This window comes from Nanorana parkeri, unplaced genomic scaffold (assembly GCF_000935625.1).
Source record: "Nanorana parkeri isolate BGI_ZX_2015 unplaced genomic scaffold, ASM93562v1 scaffold600, whole genome shotgun sequence".
Classification (NCBI taxonomy): domain Eukaryota; kingdom Metazoa; phylum Chordata; class Amphibia; order Anura; family Dicroglossidae; genus Nanorana; species Nanorana parkeri.
In genome coordinates this window covers 835437-851049 of record NW_017306868.1, presented here as the reverse complement: position 1 = coordinate 851049, position 15613 = coordinate 835437, and the positions used below count along the sequence as shown (strand labels likewise).

The 15613-nt window shown below is 42.5% G+C and overlaps 1 protein-coding gene across 2 annotated transcripts in view; it reads left to right on the top strand.

The window, feature by feature from the left end:
• Positions 1 to 15613, top strand: part of PNKP (polynucleotide kinase 3'-phosphatase) — a 41670-nt gene that overhangs the window by 12685 nt on the left and 13372 nt on the right. For both annotated transcript variants that reach the window (XM_018562795.1, XM_018562794.1), the window contains exons 5-8: positions 1541 to 1620; positions 6544 to 6601; positions 7137 to 7244; positions 13770 to 13841. In XM_018562795.1, coding sequence (XP_018418297.1) covers positions 1541 to 1620; positions 6544 to 6601; positions 7137 to 7244; positions 13770 to 13841 — 318 coding nt within the window. The remainder of the gene's footprint in view (positions 1 to 1540; positions 1621 to 6543; positions 6602 to 7136; positions 7245 to 13769; positions 13842 to 15613) is intronic.

Genomic DNA, 15613 nt, shown 5'->3' with positions numbered 1-15613 from the left:
CAGCTGGCAGCTTGTATTACTCATTATGTGTTTGGATAAGCTGATAACCTAGTGTTTTGTTTGTTTTTTCGAAGCCTGTGGACGTGCATCAAAACAAACTTCCCCCTGTGAACAAAAAAAGTGAACCGTGAAATCACAGCACACAAAAACGTGCACAAGGGTGCAAGGTCCTTCCAAAGAAGGGACCTACTTCCCCGACCCCCCGGGGTGCAAGGCTCCTGACAGGGGTTGAGACTGTTGGCCCACCAACCTGAAGGCCGGTGGACCCATTTCCTTCGGGGACCTGCCGGAGCGGGTCCCTCACAGCACTAGGCAGGGGGATCTCCCGAAGAGAAACCCCCCTCCTGGGTGGGAGGAGACAGAGAACCCCATAGGAGCGCACTGCAATGGAACGCACAGTACTGGGCGTTCCGGTTTGGGCGATTGAACTGTGGGCAGGAGGTGTGTTTGGGGTGCCATTCAAATGAATGGCAACGCACCTCCCGCACCAGAAGGTCCAGTAGGTGCAATTGTATGGTACAGTGCGTTAACCACACAGGACTGTTCGATGAACACACTGCATTAGTGTGAACGTGCCCTCAAATACACTGACAGACACACACAACCACAGACGCAATCTCACACACATATACACTCAAAAAAAATATATAATTTTTTTTCTTTTAAGCTCCACCCAGTCTCCCTACATTATGAAAACTGGATTGGATCCTCAACCTGGGGTCCAGTGTGGGCTGCTGTGCTGTGACGGAGCTCCATCCATATGTGCATTGCTTGTATAACTCCCATGCGTGCCCCGTAGAGATGCTGGGAGCCAGAACGTGATGGTCCTGGTACCTCTACAAGACATGCGAGGAAGCTGTAAGCAATGCATGTATGGATGGAGCTCCCTCACGGCCATATCTCCATCCCGCCCCACGTCAAGCTGACACTTGGCGCCGAGCAGCATATGAATTGTTGCTTGGCGTGGGAACTGACAGTGCTGTGCTAGGGGGAGGCTAAGAAGCCTCTCACCAAGAAAAGTAGACGGCACGAGGCGACCCACTGAACATGGGGTCGCGACCCACTTTTTGGTCACGACCCACCAGTTGAGAACTAAGGCTTTAAACTGAATCTGTTCATACCTTTTTAGTGTAGCGTAGGTACTTAGGACAGCTGTAAGTTTTCTACTGTTGTCTGTGCTTTATTGGGCAGATTTACACTCCCAACTGCGCAAGTCACATTGATCAGGAATTAGGGAAAATAACACAGAGCTGAGATGCTTTTCATCACTGCCTATTCTGACATATACAGTTGGCATAACTGTACAGTGTGTGTATGTATGTATGTAAGTGGTAAAAAAAAAAAGTCCGCCTGCGAGAATGTCCTAGTTCAGAAACAAATGTTTGGGTGCAATTATATTATAAAGTATGATAGTTCAAAATAATTATCCTGCTTTTTACTGAGAGGAAGAAAACACTCTAGTCTTCTGTCCGCATTTGAAGTAGCCTCTGCACAGCCGGAGAAATGTTGTTTTTTTTAATGAATCACCTTTCATTTGCAGATTGCTGGATTTGACATTGATGGAACGATTATCACTACAAAGTCAGGAAAAGTCTTCCCAACCAGTGCTGATGACTGGAGGTAACATTTATTAATTTATCATACATGAAATGTTAAGCTCAACTCTGGGCAATATAAAAGAAAGCATCTCCACTGCAATACTGACCTTTTAATTCAGAGCTGTCCCTGCAGTACTTCCTTTTCGCTGCAAGATGTGGTCAGTTGTCATGGTTGAATGACACCCAGTGTCACTAATTCAGGAAAAACCAAGGCATCGTATGAATGCAGGACATTATGGCCCCACCCCCTAAGGAGAGGGTATCAAAATGGCACTCCATTCATAGTGTATTGATGCAGAGAGTCATCATTTCAGACCTATTCTCTGCATCATCAGCCTAACAACGGTTCTGGGAAGGGTTCTGTCCCTTATGGGAATGCTGCTAGCCCTAAGCTGTACTACTCCCCTTCACTCCCCGCCTCAGGGTCCTTTCCAGTTCTCTCCAGGGCACCATTTTCTATCCTGCACAGGGAAGAATTTACTGCTGTTTTGGTGAAATTAATGCGTGCACAGACCATGGGGGCATAAGCGGACCCCCTCACCTTCAGAGTCTCCCTCTGACCTTTCTTTCTCTGTTTGTGCACTCCTTGAAAAAGAAGGGGCTACTTCCAGTTCTGTGGATTCAGCCCAGGAAGAGGACCAGTTTCATGACATCTCTTCCAAGCTTAAGGATGCCATCTCTGTCCTTGTGGTCGTGGTGCATAATTATTTACAGTTAGAGCTGCCTGTGTCAACCTTACAAAAGGCCTAAATTCCCTAAAAATGTCTAAACCTGCCAAAACCTTCCCTGTCCTTACTCTTTTACAGCCAGTGTTTTACTGTGACTGGGACCACCCCGAAAAACTCCTCCTCCTAAACGGTTTGCTTTGCAATACTGTATTCTAGGGGGTTCCCCTCGAGGAATAACCTCTTCTCAGTCCTGCCTGACTTCTAGACCGGTCCCTGCAGCCTGTTTTTGTGCTGTGGCGTCCTTGAAAGAAGAGGACTCCTTCCTGAGGGAAACGGTGACCCTTTTTAAGTCGAGACACGGGAATCCACCACTGGTGGGGGGGGCTATTTTTCAAAGAATGTAAACAAATCTGCGCTTCTGGAAAAATAAAATTTAGTAATAAATTAAATGAATAAAGTAAGAATAAATGTGAATATATGTGAATACCTATACCCAAAGCTGCTCTGAAAATCAGAAATTGACACAAAGTCCTCAATTTCTTTTTCTGCAGCATCTGTTCTAAATGAATGGAAAACACTCAGTACAGAGGCTTCCCATTCATTCAGAAACTGATGATAGTAAAATATTTACTATCAACAGTTTATGAATGGGTAGAAGCCTCTATAGTAAGTGCTACTACCCATTCAGAAATTCACAAATGAACAGGAAGTGATGTAAAGCACTTCCTGTTCATTCATTACTGGATACACATACTACTATGTGTTCCTGGTTATTTACAAACATTGGAGTGATCAGTTGATCACTCCAGTGTTTTGTTCTGCACAGAGGATCGGTAAATATCACAGATATTTACCGATCCTCCGCTCAGCCACGCACAGAGCTGCTGTCATCCTGAAACTGACAGGATGACAGCGGCTCTGCTCGGGCGTCCTGACAGCTGCAGCTTCTCTCCTCCTCACCGCTCGACCACCCTGACAACAGGCAGCACTGCCTCCTGCTTCAGTGGACATTTTCTCCTGGGATCCCCGCTTCCTGTATGGGCAGAGGCAGCGGGGATCCGAGGAGAAAGACAGCGTTGAAGCTGAGCGCTGAGGAGGAGAGAAGTTACAGGCTGTGCCGCCCAGAGAACGAGCTGTGTCGGCCGCCTGGCGCCCTTGTTGCCATGGCGCCCTGTGCAGCAGCACAGCTCGAACACCCCAAATGCCGGCCCTGACTTGGAAGTGCCAGGCATGTTACTAGCTATACCGGAGCAGTACTTGCAAAAAAGGAAGGAACCACCGTGTGTTCAGTAGCAGAGGTTGAATGACACATAATTACCTTACTTTTCTCCATGACTGCAGCACTCAGGGAAAGTGAAAATGTCCAGGTCATCACAACTGCACCTGGTCAAATTGTGTCTAGAAGGAGGTATGTCCTCTTCCAAAATGGCCTGGAAGCCCAGTGATAATGCCTGCTGGAGCATTACGCTAAATGAGAGAAGGATTAAACTTCACAGTCCATCACAGCAATAAGGGCCTAAGCAAAACATGCTCTGTGCCCACATGCATAAGTGGGACAAGCAGCCACAGGAGGGATCCAGGGCCCCATCGACCTATGGAAGGTAAAATACTGTGACAGGCAGGGATGAACCACTGGTTACATGTTCACCTCAATGTAAAACACTCTCAGGAAGGGCCATGCTGTGCTGTAAAGTGGGTGCAATCATGAGACAAGACTGCAGTCTTGATCCTTGAGAATTCTTGCCGGAGGGAGATGAGGTACAGAACATACAGCTCACCAGTGCTTCTCTGACCTCCACAGGAAAAACAGCCGGCACAGCAAGATAGGGGGAGAGGTTGTTACGGTGCTTTGGTAATGGGGACCTGCGATCTTACCAATCCCCTCTACCCAGTGTAGAGCTAAGGCTGTGGGGCACTTCTAGCCTGAAAAAGAGCACTATGATAAGCTATTTCCAAATTGTACAGTCATATAAGCATCCATGTGTAAACTCTGATATGCTGCCTTGTGCAGTTGCAGGGCTGTCTCAACAAAATCTCCACATGGCAGATTACTGCCTGCCTATTCCAGCAATTTATCAAAAACAAAAAAAAACAGGATTTTATATCCCTTCTGGGAAACTTGAGTTCTCTAGTAGTCTGGGTGTGTTGGCCACTAGTAGGGGCCAACCCTAGGCTGTTTTTTTTGTTTTGTACGTAGCATCTTTCTCCTGTAGGTGGCACTATAACCCATTGAACAGGATCTAAAGATATGAGATAGAAATAGTGTGTTAAAGGCTAATTCTACCTCTCTGACCATCTTACACCCAAATTTAGGGTTAACATGAAACATGGTCACAGCTCCCAAACATCAAACAGGCCCCCCTCCTCTTACTTGAATCACAGGGTCCTTTTCCCTGTAGCATCTTGTATTTATTTTTTTTACAATTCGGAACAACTGTGCATGTCTCTGCCTGCACAGCCACATCATCTATTCACACTGATCTGTGAATGGAAGACTACAAGTTCCATCTGCTACCTTGGCATAGAGACTCATAGACCGCAATGGAGCACAACTGCGGTGACATCATCCCACTTTTAGTCCATTGTATACTTTCTTCAGCTCCATAACTGAAAGTCCCTACCTCCGTACAGACTCTGGGCTAGGTAAATAGTCTGCAGAACTTGTGAATTGTACCTGCACTTTCAATGCTTTGCGGGCTCCATTCAAAAAAATAAAACATCTTTATTTTATTATGTGGGTGTATTAATTTATTTGCAAAATGTGGAATATGCCTTTTTAAATGATCATTTTATCCCAAAAATATAAAAGATGGGATCACGTCGGGTAAATAGACACCGAACATGTCAAGCTTTAAAATTGCACGCGCCAGCGAAATCGCAGAAAACGACCACTCCCAAAATTGGCCTTAGGCAACGCTTTAAAAGCTTTTAACGCTCATCAGTTTAGTGTTAACAGTAATGTTTGTGGGGGGGGGGGGCGGGGGACTTTAAAAAAAAATGTTGTGTTATTTTACATTTTTTTTTATTTGTGACTTATTTTTTTTAGCTTCTTTATTTTTTTATGCTTTACATTTTTTTTGACTTAGTTTTTTTTTTTTTACACTGTATTGCTATCACATAGGGGACTAAGAAATCCCCTATGTGATAGCCAATTCTCATGACAGGTCCTCTTTATGGAGCCATCAGGGGTCTAATGTCACCTAGGGACCCCCAGAGAATCTGATGAAGCAGAGATCTGCTTCACCAGCTTCTCACCGGTGTTCTGTAACGGAGAGTGACACTGAATGCAGGAAGTGATGTAATATACATCCGGCCGTTCAAGAACGTCCATGGACAGGAGGTGGTTAAGGTCTGTTGTAGTCTGAAACAGGAATTATGCTGGGTATGAATAGTTTATAAAGACTGTGGTGGGGCTGCAGCAACTAAATGACTAAGTCAATTATAATTGATGATAGAAAACGTTGGGATGGTGGGATTTGTATTCCTCTATAGCTGATGGTACATTGTGCTGTATATTATAGAGCGCAATGTACCACCAGCTATAGAGGAATACAAATCCCAGCAATACATTATACACTGTATGTATAATGTATTGCTTGAATGTGTTCTATTCCTCTATAGCTGGTGGTATTCTGCATTGCACTGTATAATTTACTATATTGCACACCACCCTTTTTTTTTTTTTTTTTTACTTCCACCGCTCCAAGCTTGCTCCTATGATGAACTGCAATCTCAATACAAACTAGTAGTCCATCACCGGAGCCTTTTTTAATTTTTTTTTTTTTTTAAATCCGATTAATCGAACTTAATAATCGGCTAACTAATCGATTTTGAAAATAATTGTCAGCTGCAGCCCTAGACTGTAAACTCCAGACCCAGAGAGTTTGGTTTTGGGGTGAGAGTGAAAACATCCTTATAGAGTGCTTTCTGCTCCAAGATGTTTTGATACCTTCTACCCATTCTCTCCGTTTGGTGAACTGAATGTTCGGTGTGGTGTGGAATTACATCGCCTTTTCCTATTGAATTTGTCATTCTTGTGGGTGGGATGAAAGTTAGGAACAATGTTATAAATATCTCTTTGCTGGAGTCTACAGGAGCTATAAAGGCCTTGCGGGTAACACGACTTACCAGACTGCACCTATAGATAGAATAGATAGAAAAATTATCATTTTAATTACTATAAAGTTTTGTCTAGTTCCTCAGTCATTTATTTTGACAGCATCTATTGAATGTGTTTCTGTCATTACAAAATCCGTCCGTGTTTCTATATTTTGCAGAATTTTGTATCCAGAAATTCCGAAAAAGTTGAAAGAACTCTTGAAAGATGGCTATAAGGTAAAACTAATTATACAGCCCCGGGGCTGCAGAGATGATGGATGAGCTTACACAGGAAATAGGTCGACTTCACATCCTGATGTTTCTGCTCTGACAGGGAAGGAATATGATGAAGCAATTTAATAAGTCAGCATTATTATAACAATTCAAGAGTGAAGATTCAGAGTATTACACATGCAAATTAGTGACTGGTTCTGTTTAAGATTTTACATTCTTTTTCTGATTGATTGATATATTGTTTTGAACTTAAGTTCAAAATGGCAGCTGATGAAGAACATAATTTAGCCAACAGTAACCAACCAACAGAGCATCTTATCCACACTGTGAAACCTACCTAAGAACCATATAAACACAGGTACACTGAACACACAACTTTTCTTTGGTGCTGAGGATTTTCACAAATTTGTGTAGATAGACAGGGCCATCTTTTATAGAGGCCACAGCTGAGCTCCAAAGTTACTTTTTGTTGGTATCTATTTTTCTTATCCTGTTGTTCTTCCTATTTACTGATCTATCTATTTTGCTGTTCTGGCAGGTGGTTTTTTTAACCAATCAGATGGGAATTAGCCGCGGTAAACTGAGGCCTGAAGTTTTTAAAGCGAAAGTTGAAGCAGTTTTAGATGAACTGAGTATACCTGTACAGGTCTGTATTAAACACCCAAACATGTTGATATACTGTATAGGCATCAGTTGTATCTTGGGGTACTCTTAAACCCAAAAGTAATAAAATGTTCCACACTTAGATGTGCTGTTCCACATGCAACAAATTGCATCAAATGTTGTTTTTGTTTCTTTTAGCGATTTATTTATTATTTCAAACTGTCTGTATTAAGTGCAATGGCCCTCATGTGGTGATAGGAAGATAAATACAAGTCTCATTTAGAGTGACTTTTTCACTTTCAGAAAACAAAAAGTTGCTGACAAGTATGAAGTGCAGACCATTAGCTTTTAGTTCCCTCTTGGGTAGTGTCAGAATTTGGCCACACTTCATACCTTTTCAGCAGCTTTTTGTTTTCTTAAAGTTAAACTCCAGCCAATTACATTTTTTTCCAGTAAGCCTAGCCATCTGTATAAAAAAAACCCTATGACCCAGAATCAATTAACTCAGGGGTAGGCAACCTCGGCTCTCCAGCTGTGCTGAAACTACAAATCCCATAAGGCATTGCAAGCCACAGGCATGACTCCCAGAGGCAGAAGCATGTTGCGATTTGTAGTTTCAGCACAGCTGGAGAGCCAAGGTTGCCTACCCCTGTCTTAACTTATTCCACTATCGCGTGATCCTCCTCTGCCCCTTATCCAGTTGCTGGCTGCTTTCTATGCAGCTGACTGGTTATATTGCATCCCCATGATTTAATGGCACTGCCCCTGCCAATAGGCACCATCCACTTCACCAGAAGAATTTGTACCTAGCCTGTCATGTGACTGAGGCTTTTTGTCAATGTTTTAAAAATAAAAATGAGAGATTAGCTAGAGTTAGTTGGAGTTGATAGGGAAAAAGTGTTTTGCTGTGATCGGAGTTGAGCTTTAAAGTGACTCTTTAATGGAAACTTTTACTAAGACTCATATGTAAGTTGATGTACTTTTAGAAATGGTAATTTACTTGGCTGTGTCTGGGTTTGATTCTTTTAGACATTGATGCAAAACATGCATGCAGCAAGTGAAGTCAGTACACCTAAACTGCATAGGTATTCTGCTTCTGTGACTCATAGTATTGCTGTAGTTGCATCTAAAAACCAACAAGGCAGCTAGATTTTGCTGGAGAGGTCAGTAATAGCTGCCTCCATTTCTCTGAATGTTCATTAGGGCACAAAGCAGACCACTAGTGTATTAGGCCTGCTCCTAGGACCATGGACACTAAGCAAAAAATCAAGTCTATGCTCCTCCTACTGTGGGCCTCTGTGCAGATAGTGAGAGCTCAGTTACAACTTAGTGTCCTAGGAGGCAGGATGTCTCAAGACCTTTTTCAGGATTTATGGATCCCATAAACCCACTCGAAACTGAAGTTCTTTCCTTTTTTTTGTACATTAAGATTTTATTGAATTTTCAAAGCATAGACAAAATTATAGTTACACTATAGTCAAAGATTCTTCAATCATAATGAAGAAGCATACCAGATCTGAATGTCAATCAGACAATCCTAAGACTCAGTGGAATAAGTGAATGACAAAAAGAAAGTAGAAGCGGAAGAGAAAAAGAAAGAGGTTGGAAGTGAGAATGAAAAAGAGAGAAAGAGATTGTATTTCTATAATTGCTACATTCAGCAATTATAGAAATACATTCTGATCATGAAGGAGCCAATGACAGCACATTAAGATGAAAATCAAACAGGCCCATATGGCAGTAAATCTTTCGTATCGATCTATAGATGTGGCAATCAACTCCTCCATGAAGCACACTGCGTCCATTATCTTAAACCATGGGCTGAAAGGAGGTGTATCCACCCGTCTCCAGTAGAAAGAAATTAACGACTTTGCCGTGGTCAGTAAATGAGACGTAAGTGACCTCTAATATTGGCCTACAGGTTCATCAGTGCAATGGAACAGCATACACTATGGATCAAACTTTAGGGTCATGCCCTGTATCTAGAGCTGCAACAACGATTCGATTTAGTCGATTAAAATCGACGATCGAAAACGTTACCAACGTTTTTGATCGTCGATTATTCGGCTATCTATTACCTTGCCTGTTCGCGGCTCCACACTCAAGCCCCGCACGCAGCGCACGCCACGCCCACCAAACGCGCACGCCGCGGCGGCCCGGCTCTCCTCCAATCCCGGCGCTCCTCACATCTAGCCAGGCCTACTCCAAGCTTGCTCCCATGATGGACAACAATCTCAATACAAACTAGTAGTCCATCACTGGAGCCTTTTTTTAAAAATCCGATTAATCAATTAATCGAACTTAATAATCGGCTAACTAATCGATTATGAAAATTATCGTTAGCTGCAGCCCTACCTGTATCTTTGAAATATATTTGGCCACTTGATTCCAGTAAGCCTGAATATTAGGGCAGAACCACCAGATATGTGCCCCTATGCCCACAACATTGGAGAGAGATCACTGCAGATGGCATACAATCTGGATGGAGACAGATACCACCTGTAGATCAATTTATAATTCAACTCTTCCATGGTGCAAGCTATGGAGGATATGTGGGCTAAAGATAGGACTGTTTTTTTTCCCATCAGAAAGAGGACTATCCAAATCCTGTTCCCATTTATACAGGAAATGGGGGAAGACAGAGTCTCCATCCTTCATTAACACTTTGTATAGCTGTGAGATACATTTGGTAAGGGAGTTCTTCGACATAAAAATAGCTCTGTTAAAGAATGAAGAGGGCGAGGTAAATATTAAATATAAAGCTGAAGTTGCGTATATCTCCATAGATCCATTTGAGTGAAGGTATCTGGATCTTTAATGTCCTCCAAAGGCCTAAGTGTAGCGCCCTGAAGCAAATGACATAAGCGTAAGGGTTTATCGGAGTGCCATGATTGAAAAGCAGAGTTCCATTTACCAGGCAAAAAATATATGCATGAGGGGCATGCGGGGTTGCTGCACGTAAAACAAAATGTCCTCCGCGTAAGCAGCAAGTTTGTGATGCTGGTTACCAATCCGGATACCATGTGTATTAGGGTTCGCACAAATCGTGGCCAAAAGTGGTTCTAGGGATATGACAAATAACAGGGGTGAAAGAAGACACCCCTGCCTATTGCCATTATGAAGTGTGAACCGAGTACTCAAAACCCCATTAACATGTACACTACCCGTTGGGGAAACATAAAGGGCCATGATACGATTGTACATCTTTGGACCTAGTCCAAAATGGTGTAAGCTAGTAAAGAGATACTGCTAGTCCACCCTATTGAAAGCCTTTTCCATGGATAATAAAAGGGTGGGCTGGGAGCAAAGCCTCACAAAAGCCATCAAGGAAATGGTCCTCTGGGAAATGTTCCTTGCCTTCCTACCCGGAGTAAAGCCTGTTTGGTCATAGTGTATCCAACTCGGGAGTAATGGACGCAGACGATTGGCCAGAACCTTAGTATACAATTAAAAGTCCAGATATAAAAGCAAGATTGGCCTATAACTAGCGCAAGTGGCAGGGTCCTTCTCGTGCTTGGGAAGAACATTAATGTAATCATGAGTGGTCTCCCGAGAGACACTAGTGCCAGAGCCAGTTGAGTTAGCATAGGCTCTTGAAATGTTTTATAATACTTAAAGGTAAAACCATCAGTTCCCAGCGACTTCCCTGTCGCCATACCCGACAAGGCCGCCCTAAATTCATCCTCAGTGAGGTCCGCCTCCAGTGCCTTTAGAGCCGACTCAGGGAGACTGGGCAAATTAGCTTTCTGTGAATAGAGTCAATCCCCTGTGAGAGGAGGAGAGGAAGAGTGCCTCACATTATAGAGGTGTTGATAGAAGTCCTTGAAGGCTTCTGCAATGGCGGAGGTCGTATGCGCCATAACACTGGAGGATGACCTCACCTTCGAGACAAAGGAAGAGACCCTTTTCTGTTAAAGAGATCTAGCAAGGAGCCTACTAGGTTTGTTTCCCGATTCATAACATTTGCGCGACGTGAGCATAAAAGCATATTTGGTTATAGTGTATAAATGAGCCTGTAGTAAGGATTGTTTGTGTAAAGCCTTTAGAGCTCTAATATCTGCCAAAAGGGTTCGGATCTGTTTAAGCGTAGCTCTTTTATAGCGGGAACCCAGCACAAACAGTTTACCGTGCATGACCGCCTTGTGCTCTCCCACAACAAAGCTGGAGGAGTATCGGGGAGTGAGTTCAACTCGAAAAACTACTTAAGCTCACCCAACAAATAATTAACATCAGATTTGTTCTGCACTAGAGACTCATTCAGTGTCCAAGTTGCAGAGCGTTTTGTGATGGATGGTACAAGAGAGTCTACGGAAACTGGAGAGTGATCAGATATATTCCGCGGTTCAATATTTGACCGTTGGAGGCCCTCCAAATGAAAATGGCCCCAAAAAAACAGCGTCCAATCTTAAATAATAGTCATGTACAGAACAAAATAAGGAATAATCCCTATCCCGGGGGTGCAGCAACCTCCAAGCATCCACTATTTGTAACACATGGAACAAGCCCCCCCATGTGATAGCAATTAAAGTAACAAATAAACAGTTTTAAAAATATTAAATTTAAAAGAAAAATTTTACAGGAATATTTTGAGTTGTTTTGTGTAGCCACTTTATCATTGCTTAAGAATGCTGGGTTTAACCTGTTGCCGTCCGCCCGTTATAGTAGCTGGTATAGCCGGTATAGGACAAGCCGAGGTCAGGTACACAGTATAATGCCAATAATCAAGTCACATACAGAATAATTTGAAATAATAGTATACCTGTGTATGGTAGACTCTGAAACAGTCTGTGATACATAGGCCTGGTAGAAATGGACAGGCAGGGCAATAGTGACTAGAGTCTTTTCTAACTCCTTTTTTGTAACGGACTCTGCATTTTTCACTACGTGAAAGGCTAAAAAAAAACCTCAAAAGGGTAACATTTTCATTAAAACCGAGGTAAAAATCACATCCCAAAAATGCTGAACAATACTAGTGTAATGATCAGTGTGATCACAGCAATAAAACTGTGATCAGCGCTGATGGAGTTATTTTTTTTTCTACATAAAAGAATTAAAAATGGGTAAAACTAACAAAGTGTAAAATAATAATTAAAAAAATGCTAAAATTACACCTGAATATGCCGAACAGTGCTACTGTACTGATTATAGTTATAAAACTGTCATCAGCGCTGAAGGGGTTAATTTTTTTAAATACATTTTTTTTAAATGGGTACAGTTAAAGAAAAAAATACACACCAACAATTAGTTATAAAACTCTGATCAGCAATGAAGGGGTTAATTAAAAATATATTTTTTATTATTATTATTATTACACACTACTTTTAGTAGCAGTGATCTGTCTACTTATCTCGCCTCAGTTGCTTGTCACTGCGATCACGTGACCCAGATTGCAGCAGATTGGATCCTGGGGGATTGCCTGAGTTGCCAGGCAAGTCCCCACATCGGATCCCGGCGGGTAAGTATAACGGGGGGGTTAGAAGTTAGGACATTCCATGCCGCCCTAACGTCTTTAAAGCCCATGCTTTTCAGGAACGTCCTAACGTTGCAAAGTGGTTAATACGACAGCTTGTCATGCCAGCATCTTGGTAGTCTACCTGCGTACTAGCGGAAAATCTCTTTATTTGCTTTTATAATTTGTAGCTAACTACAGATTCGCAGGCTCAAATGGTCTGGTGAGTATAACTTTTTTTTTATAGTACCTAGACATGAACAAGCACTTAACCCTTGCAGTACCGGAGTAGCCCCACTGCAAGTGTTAATAACATTTTTCTTTTCAAAAAATCCCTTTAGTGTAGGAAGTGCTGCCTTGTGTCTGCCTATGACTTTCAACAACTTCCTGGATTCCCAGAATGCTTTGCATCTCTTTTCTTTTAGCTCGATGTGATGCAATCTCCATTTCTCAAGACTACACATGCCATCATGCATTTCTTCCAGCAAGCACTGATAATGCTACAGTGTAGGCATTTTTGTGTTCACTGAGAGGGTAAAGAGTTGAGTTGTAGCTTGGTCAGCAGGCTTTTGTGACACAAGGAAGTGCATATTCAAAGGATTGCGTGAAATTGTGTCACTGCATTGAGAAAGTACATCCTATGAGCATTGTTTGCAAGCTTCTAGAATAGATTACAGGTATTCCTCACTTAACGACCGAGTTCCGTTCCTACGACCAGGTCGTTAAACGGATTGGTCGTTAAGTGAGGAACTCTATACAGTACTGTACTGCATTAGTACAGTACTGTATAGCGTTGCCGATGTACAGTACCGAACAGTGTACTGTACATCGGGCAATGGAAATACTTACCGGGACCTGCAGTGAAGATCGGAGGATGTCACTTCCGCCGGCGACACGTCGCACTGGCGCTGACGCGCAAGGTCGGAGGTCGATCGGCGGTCCGTCGTAAGTGCGAGTGGTTGCAAAACAGGTAAGTCGGTAAGTGAGGAACATCTGTAATATGGTTACTAGGAGTGGGATGGAACTTTTGGAAATTCAATTTAGGAATTCATATTTTTACTTTTTGACAATATATACCCTTTTAATATTGCTGTTTAAAAAGAATTCTGTTTTTTTTAGGTGTTTGTTGCTACTGGCATGGGAATCTATCGTAAGCCAGTCACTGGAATGTGGGATTACCTGTGTGAGAAGGTGAGACCATGTGCATGTGCGTCCTGTTGATGTGGGATTTCAGGGCTGTAGTTGTTTGTCTTATTGCACTTATATTTATCTGTTCATTATAGATCAGCCACCTGGAGAGTTTCCCAGAGTGCAGAAGTAATGCAGGAACTGATGTAATGCTTGATAATGACTGCAGTAACTCTGCAAGATTTGTCTGTAAACACTTCAATAGATAGATAGAGACTTCTACTTTCAGTAGATAGGCTTCAATCGCCATTCAAATTTTGCCCCCTAGAAAGCACCACTTTACCGTTTGTTTTTCTGGCTGTTTTTGATCAAATAGTCTTTTCTCATGTCTAATTTTGTTGTCTCAAAATAATTGTGATTGTATACAGTATGCATGGACATAATATTGGCAATTACCCTTATAGCGCAGCAAGCTCCTTTGTTAAAATAAGCTGTCATTTTAGTTTATGCCTTTGAAAATGATTTGCACTCGCTCCGAATTGGGCATTGCTGGAGATCAGTGGGCAAACAAATGCTGCACAGTTTGAAAGCTTTGTAAGCGCCATAACATGTTTCTTTTTCTTGCTTGTCCATAGTTTTAATTTTTAACAGGCACCCGCTTTACGCAGTTGTTTAGACACATACATGCACCAATACAGCTTTCTTTCTGTCCCTCCTGAACAATTCCTATGTGGATTTCCTTCAGACAATAATGTTAATTACAGCCCATACATACTCAAGATAATATTGTAAGAAAAGGTAATAAAAAGCCTACTCTGTATATATTCTGTGAGTGTGTGGGCAAATGTATAAGCAACTCCTTAAAGCTGAATATATTTAGATATATTCCTCAGCAGCTAACAATTATATAAATCCACTTTGTGTGCAGTAAATGCCTCTTGAAACTTACATATCTTCTTGTCAAATAGTGGTGACATCAATAATCTGCTGCTAATTACCTGCAGAGAGCAGAGCTGTGGGAGGGACCCAACAGCTCCACTTAACTACAGACTGCCTGCAGAGAACTACAGGAAGGTGGAAGCAAGAGCAGTTGCCCTGCATAATTAGAGGGAGCAGTAGTGACCACTGTGTATTACAGGATGCTTCTGCACAGAGGCAAGTGTAAGATTAATGTACAGATCTGGAAGAAATACACAAAGAACACCAAGATTTAAGTAAGAATACACTTGCCTCCTGTATTTAGACAGTATTTGTTTAGCCTGGAGTTCAGCTTTAAAAATCACATGTTTTTTGCTATGGCCGCTGAAGAATCTCCAACATACTTTTGGGAGTGTTGGATTCCTGGTCCCTGCTGCACATTGTGGTCCCACCTGCCAATGGATGAAGAATGTGCTAGCAGATAGCAGGTGCAATGGCAGTGTGCAGCAGGGGACCGATCAGCTGACACTACCCATAGTGTGTTGGATGCTGATGATTCTACCATAGCTCTTCCAGAGATTGAAGATGGGAGGCACAGATGGTGGGGGGAAGGTTAGTATTCACTCTCTTTTACAGGGAGACTTTAAACACACACTTTAAAAATAGAGATTTATATGTCAACCACAAATCTCTTTGACTCAGCCTCAAATACCCTCGCTTGTTTACACCATCTCCAGACCAGAATGTTTTTTAACTGGACCAAAAACGCATACACCCCAAGGGCCGGTTCACATCATCCTCAGTGGGTTCCAGCATGGTTAGCTGCTGGAACACACTAGCTCGCATACTGTCTAGTAGTGATGGCTCGGGCGTGTTCGAAATTTGGCGGGAGGGGGCATGGGGGTGCATTCAAGTCA